Source organism: Centrocercus urophasianus, unplaced genomic scaffold, assembly GCF_019232065.1.
Source record: "Centrocercus urophasianus isolate 14NV4802_14NV808 unplaced genomic scaffold, USGS_Curo_1.0 seq_11, whole genome shotgun sequence".
NCBI lineage: Eukaryota > Metazoa > Chordata > Aves > Galliformes > Phasianidae > Centrocercus > Centrocercus urophasianus.
In genome coordinates this window covers 44,338,150-44,354,543 of record NW_024884253.1, presented here as the reverse complement: position 1 = coordinate 44,354,543, position 16,394 = coordinate 44,338,150, and the positions used below count along the sequence as shown (strand labels likewise).

Genomic DNA, 16,394 nt, shown 5'->3' with positions numbered 1-16,394 from the left:
ATTTTTATACTTCATGTGGAACAGATCCAAGCGGCGTTTGATGTTTTCTCATTCCATTCTTCTCGAAGCAGGAGTTTGCAAGGACAAACTGATCCGTAGGGCAAAATTCAACAAGCAAGTTTCTTTTCAGTTTGATCAGATGGAGACAGCCATCTCTTTCTCCACGTTAGCAATAAAACCCTCTGTGTTCATCAGCACGGCAAGTTCTAGCAGGCTTCCATGTGTGTGATGTTCGGCACTTGGCCAGATCTATTTTATCATTTCTTGGCTGATGTTGTTTGTTCACGAGCTGTAATAATAGTTTTATTTAATTGGTACTTCATGGTGACAGCTGAAATGTATCTTGTGTAAGCCTGAATTATACAGCAGCGGAACCACATATGTATTTGCATTTAGAATAATCTCCTTCCTTCTCTTAAAAATACATTCTTTGTGACTTGTTTTCTTCTGGCAGCAGCACTCAGTACTCATACTGTTTAACTTTCTGATGACTTAATGTGAAAGTGCCAAAGGAAATGGCACAGCAAGGCATTTTGTTCCAGGCTGTTCCATGCTGCTGTTAAATTTCACATTCCATTTTATCACTGTATCCTCTCACAGTTAAAAGCTGTTGTTGACTCTTGGCAACAGCAGCCTATGCCAAGTGCATCCTTTTAATTCAGAGTAAAAGATGCGCACAGCCCTTCTTGTTTTCAACAGGAGTTGGCAGTACAAGCAGTTTTGCAGTAGCCAGTAGGACCAGATCTGTAAAGGGAGCTTGCACATCAAGACAGGGAGATTCCCATCCTATATAAAGGCACTTTTACAAGCACTTTCCAATCCTGCCTCCTAGAAGTTAGAATCCTGGCTTATGATTGTACATACACCTGGAAAGTATCAAGCTTCTCATAATGGGATTTGTAAAACAAGCAAGCCGAACAGTACACTGAACATATAATTGCTTGTGCTAGCCTGTTGGGAAGGGCAATGAGGGCAATGTCCGTTGCGCACTACTTATACCTATGGCCCAAGCACCATGCTTAAGTACAATGTATAGTGCCTCCTTCCATACATAGTCTGGATTTCATTCAAGGCTGATTAATCCCTTAAACAAGCAAGCTGGAACACATATGAAAGAAGGCTATAAATGTTTCTCAGCATCTAAAGGGTAAGACATCCTTGTGGGAATTAAGATTTGTGGTTTGGATGTGGATGTTAGAGTAGATAACTGTTTCGCACCTACGTCTCGTGTAAAATGCTTTAACTAATAGGCAGTATAGTCTTGGCTCCTGCCACAGTATTATTACTCTAGGCAAATTCTAGGAATACACTCAGTGCAAATGATATGAGAGATTCTGCTTTCATAGAAGTTGCATATCTACGGGCTTACAGTCAGTTTCCTTTTGAAGGATAAAAAAGATGTTGATCTCATCAAAGCATAGGTAAGAGCTGAATTTTTCAGCATGCTCAAGCCTTATAGACATTCTAGATCTTGCATAATGGACATGGATTTATAAAAGGAGAGCACAGTGTTTTTAGTATCTGCCAGATGAAAAAAATGAGGGTTAAAAATGCAGTCAGTAGTAGAAAGCTTTGGTAACTGGTGATTGTCTTTGGATTCCAGAATGTTTCAATAATGAACCAAAAGATGTGGATCCCAATGAAGACTGTGACTGTAAGTAACAACACAGAATTGCACAAAGATGTCTGCTGTTTTTGACTACATGCTGGTGACTCTTTCAAGAGTGACAAAGTTGAAAAAGAAATGGTGGTGTTCTGTAATGAATGTTTTAAAAGCAAAGATTCAGCCAAACAATTGGCCAAAAATGATGACAGAATTCAGCTAGCCAGATGTACAGGGTGCCTTCTTTCTCTTCATTTCTGGATTTGGTACTCTCCTTAATACAGTGGGATTTGTTGTTGCCTGCGTTATTTAGAGAGGGTGACAGGCATCAAATTTCTATTGCATCTCAGTTGTTAATGTGTTCAGTGAAAAGTTCTCTGCACAAAATGTATGTATTGTTTTCCTCTGCTTATGCTCCCTTTAGCTTGCGATAGCTGTGTAATTACATTGCTGAAGGATCTGAGCACAATAGGTGATGAACTTCAGCTGATTAAGTCCCAGCTGCAAAATGTTCGTGCTGATGCCAACACACTAGAGCAGATGAGACAGTTGGAAATACGCATCAAAGACTTAAAGGTACTGTAAAGCAAACTGAAAAGTTGATTCAGATGAAAACAGATAAGAGTTGAACGTAGGAATTCATGCCATCTTTTTATGGGCTTGTAGGGAAACACACATTAACTTTGGATTTCAAATTCTGGACTCTGACAGCACTGGGTTTCACCTATGGGAAGAGGGTTATTAGTTCAGCACAGAGCTCTCTAAGGGACCCAGCATCACAAGGCCTGCTGGCCTTGGCAGCTATATCTCTGAGGTTTTCCTGTAGGTCTTTTCTTCTGGCACTTCATGCCTCTGTGTGACCAAGAAAATAAAACAACCCTGAATTCAAATTTCCAATACCAAAATTCATCCTTAAGGAATTTTCTTCAGTCAGAACAGTGGTTGCTGACCTCACAGAAGGAAAAGCCCAGTTTTTGGGCAACAGTTGGTCAGGTTTGATAATCACTCGTTATCTCCTGTGTCTTGGTGATTCACTGGATTTTGTTTTTTTGATTTCTTTTCAGGTCTTACTGAACAATTACCGTTCTGTTTTACATAACCAGGGCTCAAAGGCAGATGAATTGGAGAAAGAATTCAGTAAGCTAAATCATGATGTAAATGCTCTCCAGGAAAAGGTAGGTGATTGACATATTAATTTAAACATGTGCACCTCTTGACTATATATTATTAGCTAAATATCTCCACATATTTTTGAATTATTTTTTTTTCCTTTGCTAGGCTGAAATGAACTATAAAGCAGCTGAGATACTCTTAAATAATTTTGGACAAACTCATCAAAAAGGAAAGGATTTGGTTTCAAGAATACAAATAGTTGTCAATAATATACAAGGTAAAAATAGTAATAATAGGTTTTGTTTCATTAGTTCATTAGATCATCGAGTTCATTAGTTAAAACAATATTCTTAATTACGCATGGGAGTAGTTAGGGTTTTTTTTGTTTGTTTGTTTTTTAAGAAATGACAAGTTAGACCTAGCTGCAGAATTCACTCTTATTATTAAGAATCTAATACATTATGCTAACTTGGGAGCCTGCCTTTCCTTTTGAGTGAATAGGTACAAAGAAACTTTACCAGTGGGAAATCTAAGGCACTTAATTGACAATCCTAACTTCAGCTTTATTTCCATCTCTGTTGCTATTATAGGCTTTCCTAAATTAGAAGCTTAACATAATTGCTGAATTTGGTCATTCAGGAAAAAACTTCATGGCTGATGTTGTCTTGGTAACACGGATACTTTTTAGCTTAGTGCAGTTAGTGCAAAATCCTTTCTGATCTACTTCATTAAAGGATTCAGGAATAGGCATGTCTTTTTGGAAAAGAGACCAGCCCGTCATTTGAATGTTCTGCATGGTGCATTCTCTGTTTGAATTTGACATTGCTTTTTTTTTTTTTTTTTTTTTTTTTTAATTCAGTGCTCTTGGAACAAATAGCTGGTACGAACTCAGAAGGTAACAATTTGCCCTTGGGTGATGCTGCCAAAGAACTGGCTGAAGCTCAAAGAATGATGAGAGAGATGCGAAATCGCAACTTTGGCCAACTGCAAACAGATGCAGAGAAGGAGAGAACAGAAGCTCGGCTGTGTAAGGGCTTGTTCTTTAAGCTTCGTGCTCTCTAGAAAGATCAATTTTAAACCTGAAGCATTGCTGGCTGTTTGCGATGAAGAATACAGAGAGAGACAATTTGCAGTGTATTGCTGGGACTTGTAGCAGTTAGCCAAAATGAAAGCAGTAGTTCTGGAGGAGATTTAAAGGCTTTCTTACTTTGTTAGTAATAAACTGATTTGAGATGGGGAAGAAACCCAGTAGAGCCCTCTAATAATAAAATGAATCTCAGTAAAGATGTGGCCAATTATACATAGTTAGCCAGTGCTTCTGTGCATTATAATATATATGATACAGCATATGAGGTTGTTACAGAGAAATCACACTTGTAATTTAACAACAGATGTTAAGAAGCTCTTAGAGTAGTACATGGGTCAGATCGTACAAGGATGGTTGGGCTAGTTTTATGTTTTCTGTTTTCTGTTCTCTCATTAACTAGTTGTAGTCCATTTTATGTTCTCCATATGTAGTTGGCTGGGACATTCATAAACCTTATATTAATAACAGTGAGGTCAGCACAGTCACAGGCTTATCTCCTAACAAGCACTGTAGTTGAGAAATGTGAAAGACGTGATTGATATTAATTTCCCCTAACTCTGAACTTTGATACCTTCCCATCAGTAACTATTCTGTATCCTAACATGTAGGCATTGAAATGGACGCTCTTGAAAGTGTGATTCATTTGATCTATTTCATGTTTCTGCTTTCTGTGAAACATGCCTGAATCTGAGCTGATTACAGAGGAAGCTTTGATGTCTAGCTCAAATGTAGACGTCTACACTGCAGGTGAAATTGGTGATGAAACAATTCAGTATTTGCAGAAGATTAACTTCATCCTTATTTAATTTAGAAATAGCCAAATAAACACTGATCTGTGCTCTGTGTCTGCAGCAGCAAATTTGTGAGCAAATTTAATCCAGTGAGATGCTGAATAGTATCTCTGCTACAGTAACACCGGATCTAGTACTGCAAAGGATGTTCTGTAATTTCTGCAACCCTTAGGTTTTTTTTAACCCTATATGTCAGACCTTTCTAAAGGTGGTTTGTTCCAGTTCCCTTCTTCTCTGAACAAAGCTTTTCTTTCTGGTCCTGATAATTCAGTACTGGCACGTGTTAAGAATGAACTGCAGAAGTACCACCAAGAAAATCATGGACTTGTTAAAATTATGAGGGATTCATTGAATGAATATGATTCCAAACTTAATGATCTTCGTGAAGCTCTGAATGAAGCAACAGGACAAACCAAACAAGCTGAGAACTTAAACAGAGAAAATGGAGTTCTATTGGAAGACATTAAGGTACTGCTGGGGTTTGAGAGAATAAAGTTAAGTTTCAGGAGATAAAACTACTTTTTATTGCCACATTTGACTGTGCAAAGCCAAGTAACACTAATTCTTTAGACTTATTTTCCCAAGATCTCTTTTTATCTTTTGATGTATGCGTGTATGACCAGGTATAAATGGAGTCTGCTCCCACTTGCGACCTTTTGATGTAATGAGAACAGGGTGATAAGGATGCATTTCTGATGAGAGGGCAAAAAGTGTCTCTGCTTGACCATTATTCTTTAGTTGCCACTGCTTTTGCTTCCTATTGTAGATCAAATCGCTGGTTCTGATACACATCCCATAGTAAGTTTCTTGATGTAATTGGCTACAAAAGCTGTAAAAGATGAGGAAAATATGTCCAATACTGTTAAATTATTTGAGATTAATAGTCCACAGAACTGCTTTTGAAGTCTGATGAGAAATGTGACAATGCTTCCATTCCTGAACTCTACTTGATTTCTTTCAAGCTGATAGTAAAAGAGAGATGAGTGTGCTTCAGGATGCATTCTTTTCAGCAAATTGTTTTTTTGCTGAAGTGTCGCTGTTTTGTAACACTCATGTCTAGCCAGTTTGCTAACACTGCTCGAGCAAAATAATTTCTATGTTCAACTGTTCCTTAAATGTTGAACTGCACCTTTATATGCATGGACTATACAATGCACGTGTTGGCTGAGTGTGCACAGTTGTCTGAAAAGATGGATGCATCTGTTCATGTCATAAATCTGCTGCTACACTTCTCTGTTAGAGAGAGACTTTTTACAATGACAGAAACACAACTGAGGAGAGTTTAATATCCTTACCTGCAATACCTCTTGTCTAGTTGTGTGTAATGCTGTGCCATTACCCTAGAGCTACTCTGTAAATTGTCACAATTACTGTTCTAGACCAAGGACTTCCATTTGTCTTCCCATCAAGAAAGTAAAACGGGGAGGGTTCACGCTTCCTTTTTAGCGACATCCACAGATGAAGGGATGACTTAAAGATCTTGTTTCTGCCTTTCAGAGAGCAGAAAAGATCAGATTTGTCACTTGGGAGGTGTATTTAAAGATTCCAGGTTTGCAAGGACAAACCCTTAAATGGTCTTCCCTGACTGTTGATCTAGGCTGACACATACTGCTTCTATCTCGTCTGAGCAATAATAACTGAACTACTGTGGTCTCTTGCTCAGCTGTCTTGGTGAGCTATGTGCTATACCACTGCAAACTCCCAATTTCTGTCACTATTCTAATCCATGGATTAGATCCTAGACACTACAGATAAACACAGCAGTAGCATCTTTGGGAAAAAAACCTCTGTTATGCTCTAGGAGATTTGTGTGTCCTGATGTACTCACAGATGTGATTTTCCTGCTTCTTAATTATAACCCAATCATCCGATATTCAACCATTTATTTTTCCCCAGAAACGAATTGATGAGACAAATGAACAACAGAACAGCATCTTGGATATTTTGAGCTCTGCCCAGACTTCCCTGACACAAGCTGACAGTACGCTTGGATTACTGCTGAAGAGCAAAGAGGTATTGTTAACCTGTTTAGGTTAAGATTTAAAAAATCCAATACTTTGCTGACACTTTAATATGCAGCTGAGCTCAGTGGCGAGGACGTGAGCCTTGTATATTAAAAAAACCCAACAAAATAAAAAACCAGCAGTGATCTCAGCACATTCTATACAGAGAATCCCTGCCTGCATAAATGTTTGGAAGAGCAGTTAAGGGTTGTTATGTGTGTCTGAGGTAGACCCTGAGCTGTGGATATCAGAAATTTGAGAGAATGTTCTTGAGAAATACCAGAAGTGATTGTGCTGTTCCTGTATTTCTTTCTAGGCAATTGCTTCCACCTGGGCAATATGCTAGGCCTCTGACTTAGAACAGCAGTTTTTGTGCTTCGGTATCCATTTTATTAAAAAGATAATGTAATGACTAGCAGTTGTTTCCAACAAATTCCAGAGTATGGGAAGGGTTATTTTTCTCCTTAGTCTTCTCAGGGGTGAGACTTACATACCACTGATGATGATAAATTTATTTTTTTCTTTATAAATGTGTAGGAATATGAAAGCTTGTCTGCTCAGCTTGATGGAGCAAGGAAGGATATGAATGGAAAGCTCACGAATAGCTCCTTATCAGCAAGCAAAGAACCTTTGGTGGTGAGGGCTGAGGAACATGCCAAATCTTTGCAAGAGCTGGCAAAACAACTGGAAGAGTATGTTACTGTTCCTGTAAATGAGACAATTCTGTACACAGTGTTCACAGTTGCAAAGCTTTGTGTGTAACTTCACTTGCTTTAATGACCATTTGCAAAGTTAGGAAAAAAAGTCATTTTTTTCTGCTTCTGCAGAGATGTTTTCTTTTCATCCCAAACCCGAGTCATCCTGTACTTTTCCTAATCACAGGAAATACAGCTCCATTTTACTGTACTAACTATTTATTAACAAGAGAGATTGTCCTCAGGTAGAGAGCAGATAAGTGCTTATGGTATATTTTTTTATGATGTTAATTCCTGTATCTGCAGTCAGGGATGCCTTTATGATGTCATTGAATTGGGGTAAATAACTGTAAGATATGCCTTTTTAGATTTACTGAGGAAAATAATCCTATAGTTTTCTCATCCTTCAAGGAATCTTCTGGAAAGGCAATATGAGGAAAAAAAAAAAAAAAAGAGAAATCTGATATGAATCTGTTATTTCTCCTTTACTTGTACTTTTTGTTGGAAATATGAATGAGGTTTTGGAGGCCTTTCACAGTATATCTGTATCACAGTATATCAGGACAAAATGAAAGAAAGTAAAATCCTAATTTTTTTTTTTCTGTGCAAGTTGTTTGCATTTTGTCATCACACCAATTAGAATTGTCTGTTGTTTCCGGCTCCAGAGCTCATGCACTGTTTCTTTGGCAAAAACACAAGTGATCTTGAAGCTGTTCCATTGTGTGTGTCATCTACCACTTCTGTAGAGTGCTGGAGCAGCCCGAGATCATCTGGAAGCCACTGGTCTCTAAACTCCTCTGAGCTGACCTGTATTTGGGAAGCTTCAATGAAGGAGGCTTATTGGCCTTGTGCCCTGGGGAATATTCCCCATCCAAATCAGTTAAAGACTGTTTGGAGGCCTACAGTCGTATTTTTCCAAGTACTTGAACTCTTCCAAGTTCTGAAGAATCATTTTGTATATTGAAATTTTCTACTTTTAATCAAAGTTCTAAATGAAAAATGTTTCCTGTATTAGCATTAATTAGAAAATACTTGGTTCAGGTCTCTTCTCATAGTCCACAGTCTTTGCAGAAGGGTACATTTTTTCACTCTTTTCCCCACAGAATAAAGAACAATGCCAAGAAGGATGAGCTGGTAGGCTGTGCTGTGGAAGCTTCTACTGCCTATGACAATATTATTAATGCCATCAAAGCTGCAGAGGAAGCAGCCAACAAAGCTGGGAGTGCAGCTGACTCAGCTTTGTCAGTAAGTACCTACAAGCAGCTAAAATGATGGTACAATAAGTGTTGTTTGTTTGCTTGCTTGTTTTGTTTTTTTACTCTCTGAGAAGCACCAAAATTGAAGTCCTCTGTGTCTTGGTATGTTGTATTGATTTGTGGCCATTATTTGGGGAAGCTGCTATTCTTCACATTCATGTATTTGCCTTGCTTCAGCACAATTCAGACTTATTACTGCCTTTCTGATGAGGCTGTCCATCTGAATGCTTCTTGTCCATTTCAGTGCAAAACAGAGTGATGAATGAGGCAAACCCAGTGATCACTGAGAGCTCTTTCAGCTATTCTCTTTTACTTTGCACTAGTAATATCCATAAGCTCTTCAGCAGAGGATTAGCATGTAACAGCTAATAGGTTTTTAAGGTATTATTCTTTGTATAAAATCACTGTCCTTCTATAGCTGTTTTTATAAAACTGGATTGGGCTTTCTCTTTTACTTTTTGAATGTCAGAATAATTATTAAAGCAGTCTTACAATCCTATGCTTCTATGACCAGACTGTGAAGAGAGAAGACCTATCAGGAAAAGCTGCAAAGTTGAAAGCTGAGAGCAGTACGCTCTTGAATCAAGCACAGGATACTGAAAGGACATTGAAAGGTACTGAGAAATAAAGTGAGAATAGAAACGTTATCATAGACTCACAGAATCATTTAGGTTGGAAAAGACCTCTAAGATCACCAGGTCCAACCATCAACACGACACTGGTAATTCTACCATTAAATCACATCCCGAAGTACCACATCTACATATCTTTTAAATACCTCCAGCGTGATGGGTCAACATCAGAAACTTTCATTGAATCACAAATCTTCACAGTTCCACAAAGCTCTGTAGCATGTATTTTATCAGAAGAGGATAGTTCCATTACTGCGGGACACATCGTGATGGTTATTTCTAAAATAAAAAGATAAGAAAGTGAATTTCACACCTTTACTGTGCTATCTATATTCCTTTGCAGCACTCAGGCCCAGCAAATCCGTAGACCTGCGCAAATGTTTTGCAGTGCATTCAAGCCACACAACTCAGCCAACAGAGAGGTGATATTTCTGTATAATGTTCATAAAGGACCTTCACTGTTTTGCAGCTATTGGTCCAACCCTTGAAGATATAAAGCAAAGACTTGGAGTCACTGATGGAAAGAAGAACACACTACAGATTGATCTTGTTACTCTTCAAAATAATCTTAATGGGATAAACAGAGGTCAGTTACTTACTCATCACTTCTCTTTTGCCTCTTTCACCAGTTACTGTAAGAATCTACACATGCATTTTTGTGCCTTTCAGATGACATTGACAGCATCATCACCAGTGCAAAGAACATGGTAAAAAGTGCCAAGGACGTGACAACTAATGTACTGGATGAACTGCTCCCAATTCAGGAAGATGTGGAAAAACTGAAGGGTACCTATGGAAGCACGCAGAGTGCTGGCTTCAACAAAGCATTGACAGAAGCAAACAATTCAGGTTGGTGTTGTTTTCTATTGTGGATTCTTGCTATGTGCTTAGTCTCTGCTAATCATCTAAAAGTTGGCTGTCTAATCTAAGCCAGTATTGTGAACTTCCTCCACTGCCAGTCAGAAGGAGCAAGCACTGCAGAAGGAGAATTAGTCTGTGTTAAAAGGTAATATCATGGCTCATTTCAGAAGGCTTGGAGGCCTGTTATCAGTGGTGTACCTAGAGGTCCATACTGGTTCCAACACTGCTTAACATGAATGACCTGAATGGTGGAGTAAAATGTACCCTCAATAATTTTACCAATGACACAAAACTGGGAGGAGTAGCATTACTCCACAATGCCAGAGGAATTGTGCTGCCATCCAGAGGCAGTGGTTCTACAGGCTGGAGAAATGGGCTGACAGGATTTTCATGCTGTTCAGAAAAAGGAAGAGGAAAGTCGTGTACCTGGTGAGGAAGAACGCCAGGCACCAGGACATGCTGGGAGCCCCCCAGCTAGAAATCAGCTCTGCAGAAAAGGACCAGGGGATCCAGCAAGTTGGATGTGAGCCAGCAGTGTGTCCTTGAAGCAAAGAATTCTGTGACATGTGCCCTACTAGGTCAGACCAACAGTTCACTTATGCTGGTATTCTCCCTCCAACAGTGCAGAAGGACATGCTACTTGGGGGGATGCACGTAGACCTGATTCCTCTCTGTTGTTTGTTATCCTCATCATTATCTCCATTATCCTAATGAAAACAGTTCTGTTATCACCCTATTGCTTTTCAATTATGTATTCATACCCCATAATTCTATATGTTTTCCTTCTCCATTCTACCCTTAATGATGTGGATTTTTTCCCATTACAGTAAAAAAACTGACAAACCAACTTCCAGATCTGTTCAGCAAGATTGAGAGTATCAACCAACAGCTAATGCCAATAAGCAATATCTCTGAGAACGTAAACCGCATAAGAGAGCTGATTCAGCAGGCAAGAGATGCTGCAAATAAGGTCTGTCTTGAACACTGCAATCATGCTTGTTCTTAGTGTTTTGGACACTGCAGTGCTTTTGTTCCTCTTAATAAATCGTTTTGTTAAAACATTTGTGAAGGATCAGACATAAATTTCATTTAATAGCATAACCCAGCAGTTAAATTTAGTATGCTGATGAGAAGTGTAATTCATACATAAGAATGGCTGGATGCAATAGCATCCAGTTTCATCCTTCTCATACAGTCTAATTTTCCAGATCAATTTTCAGATCTTATTTATTCAAGAACCATTTTTCTTCCAGTTACAACAGGGTAACTTTGGCAGCAAGGGGCAGAGTCAGTTCTGCAGGCTTAGAGGCAGGGATCTCTACCAATTTGCGGCCAGTGGAACGCTGGCATTTCCAGAAAACGTGCAGCCTTGTGCCTTTGTATCTCCATCTGCCTTGACATTTTAGGCATCAGCTATAGGCATCTCGCTCTTTCTCCATTTAAGCAACTGTGGTAGTTATAGTATCAATGGATGGCATGGCCTCAGATGACAGCAGAAACATTACTGAGGTAAACACGAATAACATGCAGTATATGAGAAGAATTTGTGACTGTAATGTAAGTAGCAGTAATAGGATATGTATTTATTATTATCAGAGGTGCATTACAATTTCCAACAGACAGTCAAGTCCAGAAAAGTGAAGCACTGAGATACGTATGTAGACATGTAAATAATTCATAGGCTTGCTCTTTGGAGCCACAAGGCACATCCTGTCCATTACATGTAGTGAAAGTAACAATTATTTGACAGAAGTGAGGTTAAGGCTTGTTTTTTTGTTTTGTTAAAAAAAAAAAAAAAAAAAAAAAAGTGCTGTGTTAAGTTTTGAAAACACAGAATATGGCATTATCCATTCTGTTTCCTAGTTATGTTGTCTGGTATGATCAGAGTCTAAATCTTTAGTGACTGGTAGTAGGTAGGTTACTTAGGGATTGAATAATGAAATAAGTAGAAGCTGTAGTAATAGGTTCTTCTGAAGTATTGAATTTTATTTTTCTTAACAGGTTGCTATTCCTATGAGGTTCAATGGCAGCTCTGGTGTAGAGGTTCGACCTCCAAGCAACCTTGAAGATTTGAAAGCCTATACTTCACTTACTTTTTTTCTCCAAAGACCTCAGAAAAGATTAGATGCCCCCCAGAGGGCATCAAATAAGTTTGTCTTGTACCTGGGCAATAAAGATGTAGGTATATTCTAAAATGTAATTTGATTTTTAGAACAGGCAACATGCTTTAAGGAACAGGTGGGAGAAAATTTGTTTTGACTGAAGTTCATAGCCACTGATAGCCTTTTTTTAATAATTGCCATCATGTGGTGGAATAAGTATTTTGTGAAGAATAGTTCATTCCTCCACTGGCAAGCCAACTTACTGAGTGATTGACTGCTCAACTCTTTGATATTTTGCTGTTAATTTATTTTGCTGGAATTTATTTCTCAGTCATAAATATCATCATACAGTCTTGTCAGAACTATCAGCGTTTGCAGCCGTCAGCACAAACAACGTGACCCTACTCCCACTTCTTTTGCTCTTACTGTAGCACAGATGACTGTGAATTTCTCTTCTGGTTACGATAAAAGGGTCGGTTCCCCTTCAGCTCTTAATTTCTCTTCTGAATATGCAGAATAATACAGAGTTGCTTATGCATTCATGCTTGCTCAGGAACCATCATTTTAAAAATATCCTGCAACGAGGTTCCTAACAACGTGTTTTCAATTCTTGTTTGCAATTGTTTCTCTAGTGAGTCTCATTCACATACAGAAAGCTGATAAAAGTAGTTATGCTATATAGACTCTCACCTTTTTATCCCCTCATAAAAAGGATGCCCTATCCAGAGAAGGGCAACAAAGCTGTGAGGGGTCTGGAGTACAAGTCTCATGAGGAGTGGCTGGAGGAACTGTAATTGTTCAGTCTGGAGAACAGGAGGCTTGGAGGGAGACCTTACTGCTTTCTACAACTGCCTGAAAGGAGGTTGTGGTGTGATAGGAGTAGGCCTCTTCTCCCTCATAACTAGTGGTAGAACTAGAGGGAATGGCCTCAAGTTGTTCCAGATGAAGTTCGGGTTGGACATTAGGAAAAATTTCTTCTCTAGAACAGGCTGCCAAGGGTGGTGGTTGAGACACCATCTCTGGAGGCTTTCAAGAAATGTTAAATGTGATACTAAGGAAAATGGTTTAATGAGAAAATATTGGTGGTAAGTGGGTGGTTGGACTGTGGATGATCTTGGAGGTCTTCTCCATTCTATGATTCCATGGCTCTAAGTCAACTTAATAGGAACGGAGTGTTGACTGAGTGCTGTTCCTAGCACCTATTTTATTTCATGAATGTTGCATCTAAATTTTTAGTAAATGCCATGGCTTTAGCTGAAAGATGTTTTAGAATTGAGAATTACCTTAACTTTTACAGCTTTTTATGTTACAAACATAAAAAGCCATGCATGTCTCTTCAATTAATTTATAACCGTACTCTCCAAATATTCTCTCCGAATAATCATACTCAGTGCAATGCATCATTCATTAAATTAGCACAACACATCTGACTACAATTTAGAATGGAATAAAATAGTTAAAACAGAAGGGGCCCAAAAGGATCATTGAGTCCAACTGCCTGAACACTTCAGGGCTAACCAGAAGTTAAAGCATATTATTAAGGATATTATCCAAATACCACTTGAACACAAACAGGCATGGGGCATCAACAGCCTTGTGAGAAAGCATGTTACAGTGTTTGTCCATCCTCCCAGTAAATACTTTTTTTTTTCCTATTGTCCAGTCTGAATGTTCCCTGGCACAGCTTTGTGCCATTTCCACACATCCTATCATTGCTTACCAGTGACAAAAGACTCATAGAATCATAGATTGGTACCTTCTTGTCCATTTCCCCTCCTTGGGAATTTGTAGAGAGCAATGAACTAACCTGCTGGTCTCTTTTTCTCCAGACTATTTATTATTCCCAGAAAAAACTGGTGAACTTAATAAAATTCTCATCATTGGGTGGGTGAATTGCTTTGTGACTCATTCACAGTATGATGGTGTCCCTGAGGAAGGGATGTTGTATTCTAACTTCATTAACATTAGTCATTAATTAATGATTATTTGCTTTGCTGTTCTTAGGCTTCTAAAGGATATATTGGTATGGCAGTAAAAGACGGTCATCTCACTTGTGTCTATAACCTGGGAGATCGCGAAGCAGAAGTTGTTGTGGAACCTCTTGTGATGGAAAGTGACACTGAGGAAGCCATTATGGATCAAGTTAAGCTTGAAAGGTATAAGATCCATAGCATGCAACAGTCTTTTCCAAAACTTGCTTGGAATGTCTTTTATTAGTGTGATGTGATATTTTGCCTGTTTGTTTTGGTTTTAGAATTTACCAGTATGTGAAGCTGAATTACATCAAAGCAGCAACGTCAACTTCTCCGGTGTTTGAAAAGCCTTTGACTGCAAACAGTGGAGATGGAAACACTCTCCTAAATCTTGATCCAAGCACTGTTGTCTTCTATGTTGGAGGATACCCACCGGATTTTAGGGTACAAAGAGTCATTCAGTCTTTAAAAGAGATTTCCGTGTTAATCATTCTGTTACTCTTACAAGTAAAGGTTAGAATTAGCAATCTTTCAAAGACTATAAAAGTTTGATCATGCCAGCAGGAATAGGGTGAGTGCAAAGAAATGCTACTTCTTGCAGAAGCTGCCTGGCTTGTAGCTTGCTGGAACTCAAAGAAGGGAATATGATGGGTTTTATTCTTCCAAGGACACCACGAAACCTGCCAGCCTGCTGAGCACTCTCCCCAGTCCACTCATACGATTCTGCTTTAAATTGTGCTGCAGTGCTCCTGGGGTGCTATCAGATGGTTTGGTTATTATGTCCAGAGATACAATAATACAATAATTTCTTCAAATTAGAATGACACATTCTGTGTCTTAGTAATACTTGCAATAAGTCCTAGCAGTCACATTTCAACGTAAAATTTTGTCAGCTGATGTTGACAGCATGTTTTTTAATAACACTGTTTTTCAGCCTCCACGTAAGCTAGACTATCCTCATTATGAAGGCTGCATTGAATTGGACAACTTAAATGAGAATGTTATCAGCCTTTACAACTTCAAGAGGACATTTAATCTCAATACCACTGAAGTGCAACCCTGCAGAAGGTACGATACTGAGGTAGACAGATTGATGGTTCTGTGACTTTATCAGATTTTTGTGTCTTTTAACATCCAGAAGCATAAGAACTGCAGTTACATGAATGACTTTTTTTTTTTTTTCTAAGTCTTGGTCATTAATACGTATCATAGAGGAAATCATCAGACTTGGAGTTATTCACATCTACAGCAATCTCAGTCCATTGGCTAACAATTTGAATGATAAAATAAATCACTAATTATTTTAAAATCAGGTTTTTCCTCTCTAAAGATCATATGTAAAATTAATAGAAGCCAGTGGAAAGTTTTTTTTCTTTGCTTGGATTAACAGCTGTCCCTGTTAGTGGCTCTGCATTAAATGCTTTAAATTCAGTTTTTTTAAAATGTTAATGACAGTAAGTCCATGTGGTAGTAGATTTTACTCTTGTATATTCACGCCTGTGACACTGAATTATTACAGGTACAAAGAAGAGTCTGACCAAAGCTATTTTGAAGGCACTGGTTATGCCAGCGTCACATCTAAAGAAACAAATGCAAATGTACCAATACGCTATGAGCAGACAATTCAGACTACTGCAGATGAAGGCATAGTGTTTTTTGCAGCAAATGAGGTAATGAAATGCTTCTGTGTTGTTTAGAGGTCTAGGAAGTTTTTTTAAAAGTTCACTGACATGAGGACACATTAGATTTACTTACATGTAGGTTGATCTGATAGTAAAGCTTCCATGGAAACTACAACAGCTACGAAGAGCACAATAACACTATTTAGTAGAGAAAATTCTCAGCTATGAAACACTATTTTTTAACATGCGCTGATGCCAGCAATGAACAAGAATCTATGTGCTGTGCTCATAAAAATCTGGACCAGTGGAGGTGACCCGCTGTTTTACAACTGCTACAGCAGCATTGTCGCTAGGATAATGTTGCCCATGCAGTCCATTTTGCATCTGCCTGAACAGGTTGAAGTCAGAAGGTGCCAAATCAGGACTATGTGGTGGGTGTGGTAGGACAGTCCAGCCAAGCTTGGCAATGTGCTCCACAGTCTTCAAACTGGTATGAGGCCTGGTGTTATTGTGTTGCAGGAGAAAGGTTGTCATCTTCTCTGGCGTGACTTTGGAGGTGTGAACCTTCATCTTAGTTAGCCTTGCAATGAAGCAGAGTTGATGTCTGGGTATTAGGAAATCCAGAAGGATCATCGCTTTCCTCTGATGCTGTGGGC

The 16,394-nt window shown here is 38.7% G+C and overlaps 1 protein-coding gene across 1 annotated transcript in view; it reads left to right on the top strand.

Moving 5' to 3' along the window:
• LAMA3 (laminin subunit alpha 3) overlaps nucleotides 1-16,394 on the top strand; it is a 115,385-nt gene that overhangs the window by 87,099 nt on the left and 11,892 nt on the right. The window contains exons 46-63 of the mRNA XM_042836931.1: nucleotides 1,604-1,654; nucleotides 2,028-2,179; nucleotides 2,668-2,778; nucleotides 2,882-2,993; nucleotides 3,576-3,743; nucleotides 4,866-5,062; nucleotides 6,491-6,607; nucleotides 7,135-7,289; nucleotides 8,396-8,537; nucleotides 9,063-9,162; nucleotides 9,650-9,766; nucleotides 9,850-10,029; nucleotides 10,869-11,011; nucleotides 12,043-12,219; nucleotides 14,148-14,299; nucleotides 14,398-14,560; nucleotides 15,051-15,184; nucleotides 15,636-15,786. Coding sequence (XP_042692865.1) covers nucleotides 1,604-1,654; nucleotides 2,028-2,179; nucleotides 2,668-2,778; nucleotides 2,882-2,993; nucleotides 3,576-3,743; nucleotides 4,866-5,062; nucleotides 6,491-6,607; nucleotides 7,135-7,289; nucleotides 8,396-8,537; nucleotides 9,063-9,162; nucleotides 9,650-9,766; nucleotides 9,850-10,029; nucleotides 10,869-11,011; nucleotides 12,043-12,219; nucleotides 14,148-14,299; nucleotides 14,398-14,560; nucleotides 15,051-15,184; nucleotides 15,636-15,786 — 2,522 coding nt within the window. The remainder of the gene's footprint in view (nucleotides 1-1,603; nucleotides 1,655-2,027; nucleotides 2,180-2,667; nucleotides 2,779-2,881; nucleotides 2,994-3,575; nucleotides 3,744-4,865; nucleotides 5,063-6,490; nucleotides 6,608-7,134; nucleotides 7,290-8,395; nucleotides 8,538-9,062; nucleotides 9,163-9,649; nucleotides 9,767-9,849; nucleotides 10,030-10,868; nucleotides 11,012-12,042; nucleotides 12,220-14,147; nucleotides 14,300-14,397; nucleotides 14,561-15,050; nucleotides 15,185-15,635; nucleotides 15,787-16,394) is intronic.